This window comes from Xenopus laevis, chromosome 6L, assembly GCF_017654675.1.
Source record: "Xenopus laevis strain J_2021 chromosome 6L, Xenopus_laevis_v10.1, whole genome shotgun sequence".
NCBI classification, from domain to species: domain Eukaryota; kingdom Metazoa; phylum Chordata; class Amphibia; order Anura; family Pipidae; genus Xenopus; species Xenopus laevis.
The window spans coordinates 145,400,783-145,423,510 of record NC_054381.1 but is presented as its reverse complement, the minus strand read 5'-3'; the positions used below and the strand labels follow the sequence as shown (position 1 = coordinate 145,423,510).

At 41.0% G+C, this 22,728-nt stretch overlaps 1 protein-coding gene across 1 annotated transcript; it reads left to right on the top strand.

The window, feature by feature from the left end:
- The first annotated feature begins 4,189 nt into the window (after nucleotides 1-4,189).
- kcnv1.L (potassium channel, voltage gated modifier subfamily V, member 1 L homeolog) lies at nucleotides 4,190-21,924 on the top strand. Its single transcript, XM_018268215.2, has 2 exons — nucleotides 4,190-5,665; nucleotides 18,071-21,924. Exons 1-2 carry the CDS (start codon nucleotides 4,651-4,653, stop codon nucleotides 18,577-18,579), a joined length of 1,524 nt encoding a protein of 507 aa, XP_018123704.1. The 5' UTR covers nucleotides 4,190-4,650; the 3' UTR covers nucleotides 18,580-21,924.
- Nucleotides 21,925-22,728: the final 804 nt, after the last annotated feature.

Below are 22,728 nucleotides of genomic sequence, written 5' to 3'. Positions count from 1 at the left end.
TGCAGACTGGTAGCTCAGTGGCTTTAAAGAGTTAATTGACCATTCCAGCACATACACACATAGATAAATCTCCTGCCATTCCCTGCTGGCTGAGGATTGACAGCAGTAACAGCCAATGAGCACAAAGGCAGACCTGTCAATCAAATGTATTTGACTCCTACGCAGAGCCTGCCAGAGGCCAGATAGGAGATCAGCAGCTGCTGGTGGGACCAGTATAATAGCTGAAAATCTTGAAAACCATATAAAATTGTTAATACATTGTATTTAGAGAATTGATTAACTTGCAATGATGCAATGATTCATATTGATCATTTTTAATTTTGTGATAGTTTCCCTTTAAGGGGTTCCCATTATTGCTGAAATACAATGATAAATACTCCTTTGCTGTACAGATTATGGGAATGTTTCCTCAATAACCACTAAAAGTCCACTGCCCAATTCAGGGTCGGACTGGAGTAATGGGGCCCCACCGGGACTGCCACATGAAGGCCCCTCCAGGCATTTACCGGGGGCCCCCATATGGTTTCCCTCTGCATTCCTCAGTGAATGTTGGTTCGGACGCACGCTTTCGCGAATGATGGTGTGGCGTGCGCGTCCGCGAACATCTTTGAACCGCGCCTATGCAGAGGTGTAGCAGCGTAAGTGTTTTTTCAAGGGGGAGCCTTATTGGCTGGCTGGGCCAGCGGGGAGCCCATCGGGTTTTTTCCCGGTGTCCTGCCAGTCCAGTTTGACACTGGGCCGATTAGTTCATTCTTGCTTAGGGTATTTGGGGTTAAGAAATAAGGTTCAGTGTTTTGTTTGTATGTTTATTCTAGAGTATTTTACAGTTTGCATTCAAGGCAACTTACACTCCTGGTTGTAGTTTAGTTACAACCAGCGCCGTTTCTGATGAAGGAGCCGCCTGACCCGACTCCTGCAATGCCCCCCCCCCTCGCCGGCTTACCTGTCGGGAGGGGAGGCAGGAACACTATTGCGGAATCTCTCGCAATAGTACAGCCGAATTTCCGGTTTAAAAAACAGAAATTCAGCTCTTAAAGGTGCAGGAGCAGCTTTTTGCCGCCCCTGGAATCCTCTCTGGCGCTGCCGCTGAGACGAGCAGCTCAGCTCGTCTCATTGGCGGAGCACCCCTGGTTACAACAGTCTTTAATGGTCAGTGGGATGGAGGGGGTAGGAGTCTGAGAACTACTAGAGGGTCCTATGTTGGGAAAATGTTGATTTGGTGATCTTCAGTAGTCCATTCTACAACCCCAGCATACGTTACAGAATTAGTGGGATGCTAGATATAGGGTGGTTAGGGCAGAGATACGCACAAAGATTCGGGGAGATTTAGTCCTCATTAGTAGTGATGGGCGAATTTATTCGCCAGGCGCAAATTTGCCTGTTTCGCTGCTAGTGAATAAATTAGCGAGTTGCCCGCAAATGTGCCGGTGAAAATTAGCAGTTGTTTAAAAAAAATTTACGCCGCTAACGGTTTTCGGACGACTTCGGAAAACTAAGCACTCTGAGTGCCATCCTGCCGGCTTTTCAGGGGGGTTAGTCATCTGAAGAAGATTAGTCGCTGGGTGACTAATCTCCCCGAAATAGCAGCGCGTGTCTCTGTCCTTACTCTAAAGCTAGAGGCTGGACAATCCTGGGAAATAGTTTTTCAGGTGGGTTTTGGATTGGAGTTGAAACATACCAGAAGGTCCATCCTACAAATTAGGAAAGGAAGTTAAGAGCTGAACCACAGAATAAAATCCAAAACATCCAAACTGTGACCCATTAAATGTTGTGAAAGGGGTGGGTCACTGTTAAGATTACCTTAAGTATGTTAGAGAATGACTAATTTTAAGCAACTTTTCAAATGGTCATTTTTTTATATAGCTGTCAATTTATTTGTCTTCTTCTTCTGATTCTTTCCAGCTTTCCAATTGGGTTCACTGACCCCATCTAATAAAAAAACCAATGCTCTGTAAGGCTACATGTAGAAAATAAGGGTTCAATGGAGAGCACCAGAGGAAGGACCCAATAGGTCTGAAACATGTTGTGCTATGCACCTTGAATAAAGTTCCTTTAAGAAACTGAACATATCTGCTCTCCAGTGAACCCTCATTTTCTACATGATACATTTATTCTGGAAGTGGCAAAACCAGATCACTGTCTGATCGAGCAGCAAATGACTTCATAAACGGTTTGTAACTTCAAATACTTTTCTATTCTGTAAGGCTACAGATGTATTGTTATTGCTCATCTTTCTATTCAGACCCTCTCTGATTCATATTACCCTCTCCTATTCATACTTAGATACTTTTGTAACAGTTTAACAGTGTAAAGGGGTGGTTCACCTTTCAGTTAACTTTTAGTATTTTATGGAATGGCTAATTCTAAGCAACTTTTAATTTGGTCTTCATTATTTATTCTTTATAGTTTTGAAGTTATTTGCCTTCTTTTTCTAACTCTTTCCATCTTTCAAATGAGGGTCACTGACCCCTTTTAAAAACAAATTCTCTGTAAGGCTACAAATGTACAGTAATACTTTTTATTACTCATCTTTCTATTCAGGCTTTCTCCTAAATGTATTCCAGTATTTCATTTGAATTAAGGCATGGTTGCTAGGGTCATTTGGACCTTAGCTACCAGACTGCTGAAATTGCCAACTGGAGAGCTGCTGAATAAAAAGCTGAATAACTCTTAAACCACAAATAATGAAAAAAATAAGACCCAATGAAAATTGTCTCAGAATATCAAGTCGTACTAAAAGTTAAATCAAAGGTGTACAATAGTGAATTTGTCCCGTTTCGCCCAAAAAAATTGCGAATTTACCGAAAAATTTGTGAAATGCACTGAAGTCGATGGGCGTCAAAATTATTTTGACGTACGCCAATTTTGACGCCCGCAACAATTTTTATACTTGAGCCTATTTTGTTCAAATGCATTAAAGTCAATGGGCGTCCGAATAATTTTGACGCACAATTTTCATGTGTGCGACTATTCTGACGTGTGGCAATTTTTTTTTTTTTGATGCAGCACATTTTTCCCCAGTGAATTTTCCCTGCAGTTTCACAAATTTATTTGCTAGCGTTGAAAAGCCGCAAATTCACGCCTGCCAAATTTATTCACCCATCACTAGTGAACAATCCATGTAAAGGAGAATTCAACCCTAAACTTAAAAAAACCCTACCCTACATAGACCTCACTCCCTCCTCCCCCCAGTGTTCCCGGGGCAAATGCCCCTAACGTTTTACTTACCCCTCGGTGCAGATTCAGGAATCGGAGTTCATGGGCGCCATCTTCAGTCGCTTCGGTAATCTTCGGAATGAGAACGGCATGTCGGCACATGCGCAGTTGGAGCAATTTTCTGTAAGTGAAACGTTAGGGGCATTTGCCCGGGTAACACTTAGGCTGGGCGAGAGGAGGGAGGGGGTCTATGTAGGGTCGGGGGGTAGGGTTTTTTTAAAGGGATACTGTCATGGGAAAACATGTTTTTTTTTTCAAAACACATCAGTTAATAGAGCTGCTCCAGCAGACTTCTGCACTAAAATCCAATTCTCAAAAGAGCAAACAGATTTTTTTAAATTCAATTTTGAAATCTGAAATGTGGCTAGACATATTGTCAGTTTCCCAGCTGCCCCCAGTCATGTGACTTGTGCCTGCACTTTAGGATGGAACTACTTTCTGGCAGGCTGTTATTTGTCCTTCTCAATGTAACTGAATCAGTCTCAGTGGGACTTGGCTTTTACTATTGAGTGTTGTTCTTAGATCTACCAGGGAGCTGTTATCGTGTGTTAGGGAGCTGCTATCTGGTTACCTTCCCATTATTCTGTTGTTAGGCTGCAGGGGGGGGGGAGGGGTGATATCAGTCCAACTTGCAGTACAGCAGTAAAGAGTGATTGAAGTTTAGCAGAGCACAAGTCACATGACTGGGGGCAGCTGGGAAACTGACAATATGTCTAGCCCCATGTCAGATTTCAAAACTGAATATACAAAAATTTGTTTGCTCTTTTGAGAAATGGATTTCAGTGCAGAATTCTGCTGGGGCAGCACTATTAACTGATTCATTTTGAAAAAAACATGTTTTCCCATGACAGTATCCGTTTCAGTTTAGGGTTGAATTCTCCTTTAAAAGGAAATTCAACTTCAGTAGCAAAACTGTGATAACATAAAAAAAAAAAAAAACAGAAATGTGTTCAAACTTTCATAACCTGCCAAATTTGTGCGAACTGGACACTGTAATGAGGGGCGTGTCCACAAAAAAGGGGCGTGGTCATAGATTTCCTGCGCTCCTCTTTCTAAAAATGTTGGGAAGAAAGCTTAAAGTGCTTTTCAAAGTCCCTCTTATTTTAAAGAGAGGGGTGTGGGCAACATTGGAGAGTGCCCCTCCAGTTGCAGCGATTTGCATGACAAAGACAGAGCAGACAGTCGTTCCTTGGCGACACCGGAGTCGCTGGTGTTCCAGTCCATAAGCCGCACGTGTCGCTGTCTGCTGTGACGGTGCTGAAAGCTCTCATGCGATTATTCATCATCAGAACAGACGGAGACAGCGATTCCTCCGTGTCGGGGCAACTTTCCTCCGCTCTCCCCAGCGACAGCGGCTCCTGGCAATGAATTGGTGTATGTATTTAAAGGCTACAATTAACTCTTCATTGTAACTGATCTGCCTTAAATCTCCCAATGCTGCCGCATCTCTTCTGCGCGGAGATCCCAGCTGCCAGCGAGGAAGGGGGTCTGGCAGTTGGGTCTCAAAGTGTCATCAAAGTCTTCCCCTCCTGCTCTATCCGCGATAATGATAATGATTCCGACTCAGCTCTTTCCTTGGACTCCAGTGTGTTCTGCAGCGAGCACTGTCCGGCACCCCGGGATCATTTAACCATCAACGTCGGGGGGAGGCGATTTATTCTGTCGCAGAAGGTCCTCTCCAACCACCCAGAGACGCGCTTGGGACGCTTGTCCTCCTCTGTTGGGCAGGAGGTGTATGATCTGTGTGATGATGCCAACTTATTGGACAATGAGTATTTCTTTGACCGCAGCTCCCAAATGTTTGAGTACATCATGAACTTCTACAAGACTGGGCACCTTCATGTCATGGAAGAGCTTTGTGCCGTGTCCTTCCTGCAGGAGATCCAGTACTGGGGCATTGATGAGCTGAGCATAGACCTTTGCTGTAGAGAGAGATATTATAGGAAGAAGCTCATGAGTGAGTCACTAGACATAAAGAAAGATGAAGAAGATATTGAGGCTGAAGAAGAAGACTTCTCTGGTGTGGTCTTGGAACATTTCCGACAAACCTTATGGGATATCTTGGAAAAACCTGGATCTTCTGTGGCCGCCAAGACCTTTGGGAGCCTTTCTATGACATTCATTGTCGTCTCCATAGCCAACATGGTGCTGATCTCGTCCGAGGTGAACTCTATAGACGCCCCTCTGCTCAACGCCCTGGAATATGTCTGCATCACTTGGTTCACCCTGGAGTTGGCCCTGAGGTTCCTGTGTGTGCGAGACAAGTGCCGCTTCTTGAGGAGTGTGGTGAACATCATAGACATGGTGGCCATCTTACCCTTTTATATCACCCTCATAGTGGAGAACTTGTATGGGGAGAGCACAGAGCTAGAGAACGTGGGGAGAATTGTGCAGAGTCTAAGGCTTCTGAGGTCCTTGAGGATGCTGAAACTGGGAAGGCATTCAACAGGTAACCTATACTCCTTGCAGCTTAGTTACCCTTTATTTAGCTTGGTTGTTGTTCAAGGATCAGCACATTTGATTGAGACTGCAGCAGAGGAAAATGCCCTAATTGTAATTGTTTGGTTGTTTTGTTTTGACAAGTTACAATCTATAAATGATACCTTAAAGGATAAGTAAACCTTGGAAACAAGTGAATGTAAAATTGATGAGAGTGCTATTCAAAGAACTTTTGCAATTTACATTCATTATTTATTTTCTTTTTATTCCAAAATATTAAGAGATACATGTGCTGTTAAAGGGGTTGTTCGCCTTCCAACACTTTTCTCAGTTCAGTTGGTTTCAGATAGATCACCAGAAATAAAGACTTTTTCCTATTACTTTATCTTTTCTATGTGTCACCGTTCTTTTCATACTGAATTGTAAGTCTCATTTTTCACCTGGGAGAGGGGGTCGCCGACCCTCTACACTGTCCTAAATTGATAGATTTAGTTGATACGTTTCTTATCTGTGTCCCTGCTAAGCAGAATCCTGTTTCATTACAGGCAGCTGTTAGCATTGATACAATTATTACTAATACTCCAAAGAAGCTCCTGAGAAATAAGTCAACTAAATGTTGCATAATTGTAACAGTTCAGGACCTGCATCTGAATTACTGAGCTGTCAGACTGAAACGCCAGAGACACGAACATTCAACTTTAAACTGAGATTTTGCAAAAACAGTAAAAAATAAAACAAAAATGGAAAGTAGTAAAAAAAAGTATTTATGGAAGGTGAACAACCTCTTTAATATGAATAAAGTTTGTTCCAACAGCGCCACTTGCTGCTCAGTTTCAGACCAGTCTGACCACCAAGTTGTCAAGGAAGTTGTCAGGAGAAAGAAAGCAGCTGCTCTGATGTTCTTCTGCTTAGTAAAACAATTAGAAACCTTTCTCAAATCTTTCCTAAGCAGAAGAACATCAGAGCAGCCGCTTTCTTTCTCCTGACAACTTCCTTGACTACTTGGTGGTCAGACTGGTGGGAAACTGACCAGCAGGTGGTGCTGTTGGAACAAAATTCATTCATATCAACAACACAATTATCCCACAATATCTTGGGATCTGGTTGCTAGGGTCCAAATCCCCCTAGCAACCATGCATTGATTTGAATAAGAGACTGGAATATGAATAGGAGAGGGGCTGAATAGAAAGATGAGTAATAACAATTAGCAATAACAATACATGTGTAGCCTGACAGAGCATTTGTTTTTTAGAAGGGGTCAGCGATGCCCATTTGAAATCTGCAAAGAGTCAGAAGATAACGGTATATAACGATAAAACTATAAAAAATTAATTATGAAGACCAATTGAAAAGTTGCTTAGAATTGGTCATTCTATAACATACTAAAAAGTGAACCACCCCTTTACTATATATCTATAATACCCGCTTTTCCCAGTGATTACTGTTCTGCACGGCAATGCACTGTATAATTATTAGGGATGCACCGAATCCAAGATAAAGTTTGGGATTCGGCCAGGATTTGGCCTTTTTCAGCAGGATTCGGCTGAATCCTTCTGCCTGGCCGAACCTAATCCGAATCCTAATTTGCATATAATTTATGGGTGGGGAGGGAAATCTCGTGACTTTTTGTCACAAAACAAGGAAGTAAAAAATGGTTTCCCCTTCCCACCCCTAATTTGCATATGCAAATTAGGATTCAGTTCAGGATTCGGCAGAATCTTTCCTGAAGGATTCGGGGGTTCGGTCGGTGCATCCCTAATAATTATAGCAATGATGCATCAGATCCATTGGCTGAAGTAGATTTTACTGGGCCCAACAGCAAATTCATTTTAGGGCCCCCAAAAAATCCAGAGGTCTGCCCTGTTCCTCCTTCCCCGTCTAATCTGCTTGTTCATCTCCCTCCCTGCTCAGATCGTTTCTCCACTCTCTGCATTCATAGATTCCCCCCTCCCAGCACTGATCATTTCCCTCCTCCCTGATCTGATGGTTTTCCCCACCTCCCTGATGTGCAATGTTGGGTTCTTTGCTTCCCCCCTCCCTGATGTGATTGGTTTCTCCCTGCACAGACTGTTTTCTGCCTCACTGCTCCGATTGGTGTTCTCTCTTCCACCCTGCCCTGCCCTGCCCTGCTATGATTAAAAAGAAAAACTTTTCCCTGCAACTCCCTGCACCTATATATACTGTGTATATACTGTTGCAATTCCCTGCACCTAATTATGTTCCAGAAAATCAATTTGAATAATTCTCATCCCTCCTTGTAAGATAAACAGTGTAATAATAATAATAATAAAACTTACAAGACTATAATGCATGTTCCGGGTGGCTCTTGGGGTGACTGTAAGCCTGTCCTGAGGATTTTCAAAAATATTTTTTTGGGGTGCGTGAAATGAATCAAGTTTATAAGTCCACTTTATTGCATTCTTTCAATATTTAGTTTATTCTGCCCCTCCTGAAGATCTGGTCCAGCCTCCAGTGTACAGCCATGAATTCTAGAATTCTTATCCTTTGGAAACATTCGCTCCTAGAGAACTTTGTGCAGAGCTTTATAGTTTAGGTTCTTTGGCCTGTTCTATTGACACTTCTGCAAGGTCAGTCTTCTCCATGCTCATAATCTTGGCACCTCAATATTCCAGGGCATCTTTGCACATGAACTGACATGAATTAATGTCATTGCACTTATGTGTTGACACATCTCCTTTATGCCCATGGTCCAAGTCTTTTATTTCAATGCAAAGTAACCATAGTCATAGATTGAGTTATATTGATCATGTTCTTTGAGTCGAGACTGATTGTTCCTGAACCTGCTGTTTGCAGTCTCTCCTTTCTTTCAACCTTCTATTTTCATTTGTGAACCTCTCATACCTGCCCTAATTTAGATCACCTGACCTCATCATCCTCAGATATTTCCCTTTAGCTTCACAACTTGCCACTGGCTACTTGTCCCTGCATTAGCTTGTTATTCTCAGGCCAGCTGTATTGATATACAGAAGAGAGGAAAACTTCCAGAATTCATCAAATTCAATCCATTTAAATCTATTTCACAAAAATTGAGGTGATAGTACCAGGGGTTAGTCATGTGCCAAATCAAAGCCCCTCATTTAACATCAATCCTGCACTGCCTACTGTGTACTAAATATTAAAGTGCATTAAAAATCATTAAAGCACTAGTAACAATGTGCATTAAGTGCATTAAATGCTAGAACTGTGTTCACTTGCCCTTTATAATCCGGAGCAGTCTCATTCATTGAGCTCCCAGCAGCAGTGTGCATTATGTGAGTGGTGGAACATGTTCATGCATTGACAGTGCAAGTGCTCCTGAGCCGCTCTCCTGCTTGATCTACAGAGTGAGGCTGATATTACTGACGTAGGCAATACAGACATTTTCTGGAAGGTGCAAACATTTGCAGATGGAAGTCATCCTGGTTTTTATCCACCATTTAATAATTATAGGGTAACTATGGATGTAAGAGGGAGGCCTCTGTTTGGCTGTATTCATGGGGGGGTAGGAACATACATGTATCCCTCCCACCCCAAACTTGTGTCTCATTCAGATGCACAGGTAAAGAAGCAACTGTGGGCCAGATTGGCAGTTTTACAGACAAATTGGGCTACTAATTTAAAGCACAGGTGGGTTATGAAAGTACAAACTGGGTTGGACTGGGGTGCAGGGATCCACCGGGACTGCTGTCCAGGCCCCCACACCAGCCCCCCCCCCGCATGCGCAGATGGCGATGCGCAGCGCTGGAAAAAAAAAAACATTTTAACCTGAATATCGGGAGAGGGGGTCTGGCCTGGAGGGGGCCCATGAAGTTTGGGGCCTGCCGGGTTTTTTCCCGGTGTCCCGCTAGGCCAATCCGACTCTTCTGGTCTGTACTTTGGAAACCAACCAAAGTTTTTTCTTGCCTTAAAGGAATAGTTCAGTGTGGAAATAAAAACTGGGTAAATAGATAGGCTGTGCAAAATAAAAAATGTTTCTAATATAGTTAGTTAGCCAAAAATGTAATGTATAAAGGCTGGAGTGACTGGATGTCTAATAAAACAGCCAGAATCCAACTTCCTGCTTTTCAGCTCAATAGCTCTGAGTTAAGGTGGCCATAGACTCAAAGATCCGCTCGTTTGGCGACATCGCCAAACGAGCGGATCTTTCCCAGATATGCCACTAAACTGCATGACTATATCGGGGGTAATTCAAACATTCGGCCGTATGGCCGAACGATCGAATTACGATGCGCCAAGCGGCTCCGACGGGTCGGTCGGGTAAAAATCCAACCTTCCCGATCGATATCGTGGCCAGATATCGATCGGGAAGACCCGTCGGAAGTCCCCATACATGGGCAGATAAGCTGTCAAATCGGTCCAAACGACCGATATCGGCAGCTTTATCTGCCCGTGTATGGCCACCATCAGTCAGCGACTTGAAGGGGGGCCACATGGTACATTTCTGTTCAGTGAGTTTGCAATTGATCCTCAGCATTCAGCTCAGATATGACCCATGTGGCCTCCCCTGAAGTCTGTGATTGGTTACTGCCTGGTAACCAGGGTAACCAGTGTAAACCAAGAGAGCTGAAAAGCAGGAAGTAGTGTTCTGTTTTGTTATGTTAGACATCCAGTCACTCCAGCCTTTATACATCACATATTTGGATAACTAACTATATTAGAAACAGTTTGTATTTTGCACAGCCTATCTACTGTATTTACCCAGTTTTTATTTTTACACTGAACATTTCCTTTAATGTGCCAAGCCTGTGTCTCCCAATGCATGTTGGTAAGGTCATTTTTGTTTAACAATTCTTGTCCAATGTGTCAAAAAGTTTGAAATTTGTGCTGACGTTTCCCGATGGTGTCATTTCTGGTGCCCAGGTGAAAGTGAAATCTAAACCTGATTCTTCTTTACTGCAGGCTTTTATGCAACGTTCATTGGGAACCCTGGAGCTTCTGGCACCTTTGAGGCTTCCATGTGGTTACTTGCTACACTTGACCGTGGTTAATTAACAAACACTTGGGGTGCATTGGCGCCTGATGCCAGAATGTGCAAGGGGCAGTTTTGGACTCAAGTAGCTTTAATGAATACTGTGAAAATTCAAAAGGACTGCGCCGTATATCCCAGTGGTGCAAATGCCGTGGTGTTTGTAGATAAACCCAAGTTTGTCATGATTGTCTTGCCTCAAGTAGTCTTATTCAATTCAAGGACAAACAGCTAGTAATGGGTGATTTTTTCGTGTTTCACTTCTCCGGAAAATTCAAGTATTTCCCTTCTCCAATTTCGCAAATTTATTCGCTATTGGCGAAGCGCGGAAATTTGCAGTGAATCACTACAAGCAGCAATAAAATTTATTTTTCCTGCATAATCTTTTTTTTTTTTTTGTTTACTCTTAGGGCTCTTACTCACGCGCGTTTTTACCTGCGCTCCCCTGCGTTCCGTTTTTCGTCGTTCAGCCGCAGGGGAGGGCAGGAATAGACGCATTTCATTATTTCAAATGGGGGAGTACAGCCCCATTTGAAATAATGAAATGCGTCTATTCCTGCGTTCCCCTGCGGCTGAACGCCGAAAAACGGAACGCAGGGGAGCGCAGGTAAAAACGCGCGTGAGTAAGAGCCCTTACAAAACAAACTCCCAAAATTCCCCTCACCAACTGCACTAGAAGGGAATGCTGGGAGTTATTGTCAGTGGGTTTGGTGACCTGTGGATTTCTCTTTCAACCGCCCTCATCTCTCTGTTCTCCAACAAACTGTAGCCACTAGATCCGTTATCCGGAAACACGTTATCCAGAAATCTCCGAATTCCGGGAAGGCTGTCTCCCATAGAATCAATTTTAATCAAATAATTATTATTTTTTTCTTTTTAAATTATTTCTTTTTTCTCCTTAATAATTAAACAGTACCATGTACTTGATCAAAACTAAGATTTAATTAATCCTTACTGAATCCTTAAGTAGACTTAAGATATGGAGATCCAAATTACAGAAAGATCCTTTATCTGGAAATGCCCATGTCCCAAGCATTTTGGATAAAAGGTCCCCATACCTGTAGTAGAGATGCACAATTTATTAATAGAATATTTTAGTAGGGACAGCCTGCCAGCCGTTCAAAAGGCCTGGATAATATTGGTAACAACTGCAATGCAAAAGGTTTACAGCCAAGTTCTGCCTACCAAAATGATTGGGAATGCACAGGAACTGGGAACAAGAAAAAGTTCCTAAATATCAATAGAAAATGAAACTTATTTTCTGCTGACTGTGTCTCTTCAAGCTTTTTGATCGGTCGACTTCACACCCTCGGTAGCAAGTTTAGACTATACACAGTTGCCAATTAGCAGCCTCAGTCACAGCTTTATTTAAGGAAAATGAGCAGAAACACATGAACAATATCACTTCTATAAGAATACCTGCAATGTATAGTGTGACAAACTCCCCCTTTTTTTAAGTCATTTAAAACTTTATTCATCGGGGTTTAATTAAGCTTCCCTTGTAGCCGACCGCAGCAAGAGCCTGGGCGAAATGATTACACTTGATTTCTCAGCTCGTGTAATTCCTGTGATTTGTCTGTGAAAGGCTTTAATTACTTAAATGGGCTCAAGTGTTCTTTACCTGAATTCCAGCTGCACGGCTTCCAGATTTACAAATTATTATTATTATACAAATTTCCTTAAATGTGCTTTGTAAGATAAGCTCTCATTGTTCAATAATATTTACCGACGCCGGTCATTTAATTTCACAGCAGTGGAAGGAGTTAGACGGCAGACATCAGCGTTTTCGTGTAAAAATCAGTCAGCATTTTGTAAGTGTATTGTTTGTATGTGTGTTTTATGTATGTGTGTTATATGTATGTGCATTGTATGTAGTGATGGACGAATTTGGGCCGTTTCGATTCGCCGAAAAATTCACGAATTTCCAGCGAAATTCACGAAACAGCGAAATAGTCTAGTTTTTGACGCCGGCATCTGTTTTTGGACGCCGGCGTCAGTTTTTTTGGTGAAAATGCACCGGCGTCAAAAAAACGGAAGCCCTCATCCAGTTCTTTTTTGATGCCGGTGAATTTTCGCTGGCAAATTCTCGCAGCGGTTTCACAAATTTATTCGCCGGCGGTGAATCGCGGGAATTCGCCGAGAATTTGCGTCCGGCGAATAAATTCGCCCATCACTAATTGTATGTATATGTATTGTATATCTATTGTATGCATGTGTTTTGTATGTGTGTTTTATGTATGTGTATTGTATGTATGTGTATTAAATGAATTGTGTGAATACGTTAAATAAACCCAATAGGCTGGTTTTGCTTCCAATAAGGATTTATTATATCTTAGTTGGGATCAAGTACAAGCTACTGTTTTATTATAACAGAGAAAAAAGAAATCCATTTTAAAAATCTGGATTAATTGATTATAATGGAATCTATAGCAGAAAGCATTTCCATAATTTGGAGCTTTCTGTATAATGGGTTTCCGGATAATGGATCCTATACCTTGTACTTGATCCAAACTAAGATATAATTAATCCTTATTGGATGCAAAACCAGTTTATTGGGTTTATTTAATGTTTAAATAATTTTCTAATAGATTTATAAAGATCCATTTTCTTTATATAAAACATAAACAAAATTAAATAAAGAGAGTCACTACTATAATGAGGTGTATGTAGATAAAAAAAATCTAATTATAGCAGTTTTATAAGCAGTACAGGTATGGGATCCTTTATCCGGAAACCCGTTATCCAGTAATCTCCAAATGAAGGAAAGGCTGTGTCCCATAGACTCCATTATAATCAAATAATCCAAATTTTTCAAAATGATTTCCCTTTTCTTTTTTATAATAAAACTATACCTTGTGCTTGATCCCAACTAAGATATAATTAATCCTTATTGGAGGCAAAACCAGTCTATTAGGTTTATTTAATGTTTACCTGATTTTCTAATAGACTTAAGGTATGAAGATCTAAATTACAGAAAGATCAGTTATTCGGAAAAACCCCAGGTCCCGAGCATTCCAGATAACAGGTCCATTGCCTGTATTATTCAATAAAAGTCCTAAAAAAGTACAAAGCAAAGGCAACAACACAATTCGATATTAGTTTGTCTATAAACCCCATAAACCGTATTTATCACATTGCTTATAGCAGTTCTTCAGAAAAGGGCATCTAGCTGAACATTTCAAATGGGTCAGTGACCCTAACCCAGAGACATGATTTTTATTATTGTTTTTGCTCAGCTTTTCTCTTGTTCATTTGCCATGGGGTCACTGTAACAACTGCTAGGCCAGTTCCTTAAGGGCTCTTAACGACGAGCGTTTGAAGCTGCTCTCCATTTTTATGCGTTCAGCTGCAGGGGAGTGCAGGAGTAGACGCATTCAGTTTTTTTTCAAGTGGGGCGCAACATGCTGCATTTTTCCTGCGTTCGGCGCCTACATGCGCCTTTGTGAGTACAGCGTCTTCTCCTGAACTCCCCTGCGGCTGAACGCATAAAAACGGAACACAGGGGAGCGCAGCTTCAAACGCTCGTCTGTAAGAGCCCTTAGGGCTCTTACACATGAGCGTTTTTACCTGCGCTCCCCTGCGTTCCGTTTTTCGGCGTTCAGCCGCAGGGGAGCGCAGGAATAGACGCATTTAATTATTTGAAATGGGGCTGTACTCACAAAGGCGCATGTAGGCGCCGAACGCAGGTTGAGACGCAACATGCTGCATTTTTCCTGCGTTCAGCGCCTACATGCGCCTGTGTGAGTACAGCCCCATTTGAAATAATTAAATGCGTCTATTCCTGCGCTCCCCTGCGGCTGAACGCCGAAAAACGGAACACAGGGGAGCGCAGGCAAAAACGCTCATGTGTAAGAGCCCTAAGAATCCCGAAGAACTGGAACTTTGTGTGGGCTCATTTTTAATTGATTTAATTAATTGGTGCCATTTTTAATTGAAAACATCGTGGATCTCGGGCAAAATATTTCTTCTAAAACATTTGAATGCACAGCAGACGTATACAGAGCTTTCCTTGTGTATCTGCATGAACAGCAATAGAAATATATTCACTTCTTAATTATCTGCTAGCCCTAAGTATTACTAGCAATCAGCAGTAATAGCACCTCGTTTAAAAAACCACAGCAAATTTGCAGATATTAAATTTTAAATTAAAATTGCCTGAAAAACGCCCTGCATAAACCGTCTGATTAATGAAATAATCAACATTATTACTATACGCACATATTAGAAGAAAAGCAGAAGGATGCAAATGACACCTCTTGTAGGTTGTAGATTGCGTTGGGTTTCTTTCTTGGGCACAAAATGACTGTATCCAATTAAACGTACGTCTCTGTGTTTGAATGTAGAGGTGAGAGACCTCAATTTTCCCTTTCTACAAATCTTGCCGGTGTTAATGTAAGTTCTGTCACATTTGACTCCTTTTCTTATTAAATTATATTAAAGCAGAAAACATTAATAAGCATGTTAAAAATACGACTATGGACGACGTAACGAATGGCAGGTCACTAAAGGGAAATTATAATGAGACGTCAGGAAATTAGGGGAAGTAGAGAAGAGCAAGCTGAAATGTGTAATATATTACCATAATGTTCTGGGTGCCACTGGTCTGGAGGCGAGGAAACTATTTTGGCGTTTGGGTAAATTATAGAATTTAAAGGAAAAGGAAAGGTTAAAACTAAGTAAGGCTTATCAGAAAGATCCACCTAAATACACCAGTAAAGCCTCAAAGTAATGCTGCTCTGAGTCCTCTGTCAAAAGAAACACAGCATTTCTTCCTTCTATTATGTACTCATGGGCTTCTGTATCAGACTTCCTGTTTTCATCTTAAACCTTTTTGCCCCGGGCGTGAGCATGCTCAGTTTGCTCCTTCCCCCCCCCCTCCCTTCTCTTCTGTAATCTGAGCCCAAAGCTATAAGTGAGCAGGGAGAGACTCAGGCAGGAAGTGATGTCACAGCAAGCTAATATGGCAGCTGCTGTCCTAAACAAACAGAGAGTTTCTAGAGCTTTTTACTCAGGTATGGTAAAATATTCTACAAAATAAATATAGCATTCTAGCTTACACTATTGCAGCTAATGTATAGCCAATAAAATGCCTCCTTTAACATCAGGATAAGAAGCAATGAGTTTTTATGGTTCATTCCATAGATTCTGTAATATGGGAGAATATTAATGCCATGAACAGCAAGACCTCCGCTGCTAACTGTGCATTAGGAGTGCCAGCATCATGACAATATTTTTAAATATTTGTTTTAAAAAATTAATTTGATTCAGGTACAGGTGAAGTCCTAAACATTTTTGATGTGAATTCGATTTTACTAGGACTTAGACCACTGCGTTATATTTGGTGGTCAGACAAGCCTTCTGGCTTAGAAATTGTTAGGCTGATTAGACTTCAGAACATTATTGCTGACTTACAGTTAGATAGGATAGAGCCGGCTATAGATAGGTAAGATGTAGATAGGTAAAGAGATAATATTTCATTGATTTAAGCCTGATCCTTTCAGAACTCCAGATCTCAAAGAATATGACTGACTGATATGACTGATGTGACAGTATGTCGTTCCCTAAAAATAAAAGAGCAGGGTTGCATAGACTCATTAATAAATACAAGTGCAATTGCAGCACTAAAGTGGATGCAAAGGTGTGCAGGTACCAATTCCATACATAAAATTACATACTCCATGCACTTCCATGTTATTACAGGAGCGCCAATGCACCAACCCCTCCTGTTTTTATGAATTGTACTGCATGCATCGATGCAGGCCCGGACTGGCAATCTCTGGGTTCTGGCAAATGCCAGAGGGGCTGCTATAAGGTGCCATAGAAAGTCAGTATTTAGTGGGCTGGTGGGGACTGTTTGGGCCTCTATGTGGGCTGATTGGGCCTCTGTGTACCTGAAATGCCAGGGCCTATTTTAATTCTCAGTCCGGACCTGCATCGATGCAAAGAAATCCTGCAACTACGGACACCCTTTGCAGATTGGGTCAATGGCCACCACTGATTAGCACCAAGAGTACTGTATGAGACTACGTAAGCACACAAGGTAACTACGATGCATCGCATAAAAATTACAGATACAGCAATGCCAGAATATTAGGGGGAATTCTGGGGAAAACACTACTATGTGTGAGAAAACCAATTGCATTCAGTGATGCACGCTTCACGTTTTTAACTGAGCCTTACAGTCTCTTCTTTAAAAGCCAAAAACTCTCTGAAATTGTTCAGATGTTGAGGGCATAAAACAAAATGCTACTTCTTCTTCTTCTTCTTCAGACCTGGTTTTTATTACAGGGATTCTGTCGTGATTTTTATGATGTATTTTTATACACTGCAAATAATTAATTCTATAATATAAAATGTCATTGCTGAACCAGCAAGTGTATTTTTTTAAGTTATAATATTGGTGTGTAGGCGCCATCTCAGGTCATAATGCCTGGTCTCGTGCTTTAAGAAAGAGCCAGCACTTTAGGATGGAACTGCTTTCTGGCAGGCTGTTGTTTTTCCTACACAATGTAACTGAATGTGTCACAGTGGGACCTGGATTTTACTATTGAGCGCTGTTCTTAGATCTACCAGGCAGCTGTTATCTTGTGTTAGGGAGCTGCCATCTGGTTGCCTTCCCATTGTTCTTTTGTTAGGCTGCTGGGGGGGGGGGGAGGGGGGTGATATCACTTCAACTTGCAGTACAGCAGTAAAGAGTGAAGTTTATCAGAGCACAAGTCACATGACTTGGGGCACCTGGGAACCTGACAATATGTCTAGACCCATGTCAGATTTCAAAATTAAATATAAAAAAATCTGTTTGCTCTTTTGAGAAACAAATTTCAGTGCAGAGTTTGCTGGAGCACCACTATTAACTGAGGTGCTTTGAAAAAAACTTTTTTTCCCATGACAGTATCCCTTTAATGTAAGATCATCTAGTATTGAAAGTAATAGGAAACCATTATCAAGGGCTTGCAAAGGTTCCAACACACAGTCGTTTTATTGGCATCAAAAGTGATGGATGAATAAATTCGACAGGTTCCAAATAGGCTCGTATTCAGCCGAATTCGAATTGTTCAAATCGAAGGAATATCGCATTCGATTGAATTCGATTCAAAGTTTTCCCCAAAAAACCTTAGATTTTTCAAAGTCCACCAATTTACTCCAAATAGGTTGTAGGAGGTCCCCCATAGGCTAAAACAGCAATTCGGCAGGTTTTAGATGGTGATTAGTCAAAGTCGAATTTTTAAAGAGACAGTACATGATAAATTTTGATATTCAAATTTTCTATCTTTTTCAAATTCAAATAGAATTTGGACTATTCGAGTACACAAAAAATAGCTTGAAATTCAAAATTTTTTCATTCGAAAATTCACCTCGACCTTTGATAAATCTGCCATTAAAACCACATCTTTAGTTAATAAATTGAAGTTCAAACAATATACAAATCCTTATTTTCTTGTTTTTCAGGGTTAAAGTCTTTAGGAATGACAATTGCTCAGTGCTACGAAGAAGTGGGCCTGTTGCTTCTCTTTCTTTCTGTGGGCATCTCCATATTTTCTGCTCTGGAATATGCTGTGGAACACAATGTCCCTGACACAACATTCACAAGTGTACCTAATGCCTGGTGGTGGGCAACAACTTCTATGACTACAGTGGGATTCGGAGATATCAGACCAGACACAACATTTGGCAAAATTGTGGCTTTTCTGTGCATTTTGTCTGGAATATTAGTATTAGCACTTCCTATTGCAATCATTAATGACCGCTTTGCGGCTTGCTATTTTACTTTGAAAATCAAGGAAGCGGCTCTCCGGCAACGGGAAGCTTTGAAAAAACTGATGAAGAATATATCGGCAGAATCGGACACTAATATGAACTTGAGGGACATCTACGCTAAAAGTGTCATGGAAATGCTGCGGCTAAAGGGTAGAGAGCGGGCGAGTACAAGGAGCAGCGGTGGAGATGAATTTTGGTGAACTCCCAATGATTCTCAGAAGATGTAAGGAGAAAAATTAGGTGACACTAATTCCAAAATGTAAAAGGGACTTTATAATGTGCTGATTGTGATTTTCTTACCACATTTTTTAACAAAAAATAATGTTTTTAATTATTGGCAGCAGGTCCGAACTGGAAGAAAAATGGGAAAAAACCTGGTGGCATTGGCTCCCTTGGTCCTGCTGATCCAATCAAGCCTGAGACCTCGGGTACTGCCTCCTGATCTCTACAATGGTTGCTGTATCACCTCATCAGGCTTCCCCAGCTCAGTGGGTTCAATACAGTCCACTCCCAGTCGGGTCAGACTGAACCAAAGGGACCCCAGGAAAAAAACGCTGTGCTGTAACTATTGTGGGTCCCACTGATTCAGACAAGCCTGAGAACCTGGGTACTGCCTCTTGACCTTCACCCCGATTATGGGTGCAAAGGAGGGGGTGTGTTGCTTCGGGTGGACCTCATAGCTGGGGCGAGGGGCTCTGGGAGGGTGTTGTGGGCCCTTAGTGGTGGCAGCCCCTAAGAGCCCTGTACCCCCCAGTCTGGCAGTGAGTATTTTAAGCATGTTTATTATATTTGAGGGCCTCCATGACAAATGTAACACTTGATTGGTTCAAAAACTGGGCAGGTTACAGGCCGAAAATGTTTATTTCTATATAAGGGCCACCCCCTAAAGCAGCTGTCCTAGGCACCGGTTCCTATTTGGTAAATACAGCCCTGTGAGCTTGATACTCATTTTAAGAAGGAAAAAATGCCATTCCTCACTTTACCTTTCCCATATGTTCTTAGGAGCAGCAATCAGATTCACTGGGGGTGGTTTCTAACATATGAGCACCTGGTTGGCAGGCCCCCCGCAGAAAAACTTACATAGGGGCCAGCATGTACACCAAATCTTTGACCTCCCCACCTAACCCCTTGTGCTCAAATTTTAGCAGACAGAAGTGGCTGCAGAGGGGAAATTTATATGCAGCCCTCTGTCCTTCTGGCTCCCCCACGACCACATGATCTGCTGCCACTGTTGCCACCCCCTTGTGAATCCAGGTTAATATTATCTTTAAATACAGTCATGGAAGCGCCAATCTGTAATAAACATGCATAGAATAAATATACAAAACCACTAGCCTGAGAGTATTAACATACAATTAACTGAAGTTCAAACAGGGATGTTGTACAAAATATTTATACACAATCAATACATGATTGAAAACAAGAATTTGAATATTCTTACTTTACATGTTGTATAAGTACGCCTTGCTTTCCTTCATGTCTTTGTGACTAGTTTGGCTTATTTATTATGTATTGTGCATTAAATACAACGCTACATACACACATCACAGCTTATGTAACATTACGTGATTTGCCCTTAATTAAATACAAAATATGAGTCACCGCATTGAGGCTGAAGTACAGCAGGAAGTTCTATTTGGTGATAAATTCCCCATCAAAATATAACTGACAGATGGTGTATGTTGTTTTCAGAAGATCTTTGGTCTTTTCTTTGCTTTTACTTTGTGGAAATGTCACCTGATAAGGTTACAACTGCTCTGTGCTTGGTTATTAGATCCTGGTGTATGTGCGATCTGTTTAAGGTTCTTACTGGAAATTATACAGAGTAAATTAAATCACATGTGAACAAACACTTTCTTGATGTACAGTATATTATAGCATCATTTTTGGTAGTCTCTGTGTATTACGATGTAAAACTCTGAAAATACATTTTTGTCCTAAATATTAACAAAAATGGTACAAAAAATGTAAGGGGAACATGTTCATCCACAAGTGCCGTGCATGAAGTGCAATTTTGAGCGCAATCACCGTGTCTTTTCCCACAAAGCAGCATCTACCCCCAGAATTTCAGAATCATTGTGGTTGCACAGATTTACCACAACTATATAGAAGTGCAAGGAGCACATTTTAACACATGGACCTATGAAAAAACATAAGCAGTGTGCCTTCTGTCATTATGCTTCTAGAAGACCATTAGGCTACTACCAAAGTAGAAGTTTGCTATTACTACATGAAATTGGACCAGGTATAGCTTACTCATATAAGTGTTGCCTGAAAATGTGGACTGTTGCATTTTTAGGAGACATTTGTGTAGGCAAATGAAGTTACCTCCATGGAAACCCATAGGTGACAATACTAGCTTAACTGTCAACTATGTTTCTCTGGGATATAAGCTATGACTTGATGACATAAAACTTTAGATGGCAGTTTGGCTGTCAAACTAAAAATGTTATCTGCTGATGACCTTCTTGATGCATGGATAGGGCATCAACAGCTGTGGAAGTATGAGGAGCCATAGTACAACTTCACTTATTATCAGATCCTCATGTCAGATCACACACAATTCAGACCACAAGGCATCATACCATCACCTGCTAGGGCTCTTAAGGTGGCCATACACGGATATCGGCTGCACTCTTGATACAAGGTCCAAAAAGAAGATTCTTCCATGTTCTAGAAGACTTTTAGGAAGTAGAAATTTCAGTTTCAAGTGGTTAATATGAACTGGACCTCTAGGATAGTTAACTGGGGTGTCTAGCCTATAGTTTTTTAGATCTATCAATAGCCCTGAATAATTTGATCCCAATACAGCACAACTTAGTTACAGAAACATTGCACTGAATATCAATATATTAGGGTTGCCATGACAGACTTAATTGTGCCACGACCACATACTTATATCTTATATACTCACATAGATGGTTAAATTAGAGTCAACAATGTTCACTGAAATTCAATGACATGTAAATTCTAACAGAAAACTGAGTGACATTAGTCCCAGTTCCACTATATAGAACACAGAAGACAGCAAGACAAGAATAATTTCCCCTCTGGAGTATATAACATTTATATTACTCTATTATCTTCAATGAATTCTCCTCTGTGCTGTTCTTAAGATGTCTGATTCCTGAATAAGAACGGAAAGAAGAGAAAAGTGAGATAAATGAGTGCTGGAGAAAATAACACATCATTTATTGTGAATTCTAATGCCTTGTATTTCTTACTTTCCTTCCTGATAAGCAGATATTCTAGAATACGGCTGCAGATCAGGCTTGTCATCCAGAATGTACAGCAAGCTCCAGTTAATTAAAACCGATATAAACATATTAAAAATGTCATGCTCCATTGATTCCTTAAAGCAGCACCAATTTTAATGCTATAAATGTGTAATTCAAGGTTTATGAGTGGAAACCAACCCATTCACTGGGAACCATATTTATGGGTAATCATTTTTAACTCTTTTGGAATTTCCAAAATAAAATGGGTATGGGTATTGGAATCATTGTTATATTTTATAAGATTTAATAAATGCTATTTCACCTAAAGTATTGTTGCAATTTTTTTTTTTACTAAACATGGCTAAGGGACTGATTCATTAAAAATCATGATCACTGTTATTTTTTTTTTATTTACCAGTAGGTCCTTCCAGCTCACACAAGGTCACCCATTCCGATTAGAAAAAAGGAGGTTCGGTCTAAATATTCGTAAGGGTTTTTTTACAGTGAGAGCTGTGAAGATTTGGAATTTTCTGCCTGAATCAGTCATACTCTGTGATACATTAGATAGCTTTAAGAAGGGGTTGGATGGTGTTTAGCAAGTAAGGGAATACAGGGTTATGGGAGATAGTTCATAGTACAAGTTGATCCAGAGACTGGTCCAATTGCCATTTTGGAGTCAGGAAGGAATTTTCCCCCCTCTGAGGCAAATTGGAGAGGCTTCAGAAGGGTTATTTTTGCCTTCCTCTGGATCAACTGGCAGTTAAGCAGGTTTTCTATAGACATAAATGGTTCAATTTGATGGGCGTGTGTCTTTTTACAACCTAACTTACTATGTTACTACAGTATGTGTTGCAGAAGAGTCTTTTGTGTATGCCTTTCTAGTGAATAGCTTATGGACTTCTTAAAATGCAATTTGGTGGATTAAAATATAAAAAAACACTATTCTGCTAAACCACTAAGTGCCGTTTTTGAGAGTTCCTGACCAGTTACAGCTACCTGAGATATCTAAAAAGAAGGCAAGGGTCAGGTCATCTGTATCAAGGTCAATACAACTACTTGTATGCAAAGTCTCCCATATGTTTCTCCTAGAGGTTTCCTGCAGTGATCCTTACAAGTTGAGTAGAAACTATG